The sequence below is a fragment of the Coturnix japonica genome, unplaced genomic scaffold (assembly GCF_001577835.2).
Source record: "Coturnix japonica isolate 7356 unplaced genomic scaffold, Coturnix japonica 2.1 chrUnrandom681, whole genome shotgun sequence".
In the NCBI taxonomy this organism is placed as follows: domain Eukaryota; kingdom Metazoa; phylum Chordata; class Aves; order Galliformes; family Phasianidae; genus Coturnix; species Coturnix japonica.
The window spans coordinates 31,760-33,072 of NW_015440045.1; the positions used below are offsets into that span (position 1 = coordinate 31,760).

The 1,313-nt window shown below is 65.9% G+C and overlaps 1 protein-coding gene across 2 annotated transcripts in view; it reads left to right on the plus strand.

Annotated features, from left to right (window-relative positions):
• The window catches only part of LOC107307577 (extensin-like), a 6,353-nt gene extending 5,725 nt beyond the window's left edge, over window positions 1–628 (plus strand). For both annotated transcript variants that reach the window (XM_015851094.2, XM_015851093.2), the window contains exon 3: window positions 249–628. In XM_015851094.2, coding sequence (XP_015706580.1) covers window positions 249–488 — 240 coding nt within the window. In that variant the 3' untranslated portion in view covers window positions 489–628. The remainder of the gene's footprint in view (window positions 1–248) is intronic.
• Window positions 629–1,313: the final 685 nt, after the last annotated feature.

Consider the following 1,313-nt stretch of genomic DNA (forward strand, 5'->3'; position numbering starts at 1 on the left):
GCCATGGGTTACCCCCATTATAAGGGCTGGGGACCCCTATTTGGGGTCGACGCCATGGGTTCCCCCCATTATAAGGGCCGGGGACCCCTATTTGGGGTTGATTCCATGGGTTACCCCCATTATAAGGGATGGGGACCCCTATTTGGGGTCGATGCCATGGGTTACCCCCATTATAAGGGATGGGGATCCCTATTTGGGGTCGCTGCCGCACTGACAGCCCCCTCTGTCCCCTCTGTCCCCCCCCCCAGGACTTTTACCCCCTGCAGGAGCCCCCCCCTCACCCCCAGGACGGGGAAGGACCCCCATGGAGGGACAGCAGAGCGCCGCCCCCCAGCGCCCCCCAACGCCCCCCAACGCCGCCCCCCACCCCGGCACAGCGCGGACCTGTGGGGGTCCCTGGGGGATTTGGAGCGGGGGGTCCCACGGACACGGCGGGGTCGGACGGTGAGACCCCCCCCCCGGGGGGCACGGGGGGGTCCAGAAGCTGAAGAAGACGTGGCTGACCCGGCTGTGGGAGGGGTCGGTGCGAACGGACGGGACCGAGGAGGGACCGAAACGTGGAACCAAACGGAACCGGGACGGAACCGGGACCGGCACCAACAAACGGGGACACAACGGAACCGGCACCGGCACCGAGCGGGGACCGGGAGGTAGAAACTGGGGTGGGGAACGGACGAACCCCGACACGAGGGACCCTCCTGGGTCCCCATCAAAGCACCGCCCCCCCCCCAAAAGGTGCCGCCCCCCCCCCAAAAGGTGCCGCCCCCCCCCAAAGGTGCCGCCCCCAGCCCCACTTTCTGACCCACATTCACTCTGCGATGCTCCTGGCTGCACTCACGGCCCCAAATCCCCCCCTGTGCCCCCCAGCACCCCATAGCAGGGCTCTATGGCTTCACACCCCCCCACTACTCCCATAGCAGGGCTCTATGGCCCCAAATCCCCTCCTGTGCCCTCCAACTCCCCCATAACCATGATACAGGACCCCGACCCCCTTCCCGATCCCCCCCAGTACCCCCATAACAGGGGTCTATGGCCCCAAACTCACTCCTTTCCCCCCTATAGCCATGATGCAGGACCCCAAGCCCCTTCCCATCCCCTCCAACACCCCCATAGCAGGGCTCTGTGGCCCCAAGCCCCTTCCCATTACCCCCAGTACCCCCATAACAGGGGTCTATAGCCCCAAATCCCCTCCTGTGCCCTCCAGAACCCCTATAACCATGATACAGGACCCCAAACCCCCTCCTTTCCCCCCCAGTACCCCCACAACCACGATGCAGGACCCCGACCCCCTTCCCATTACCCCCACTACCCCC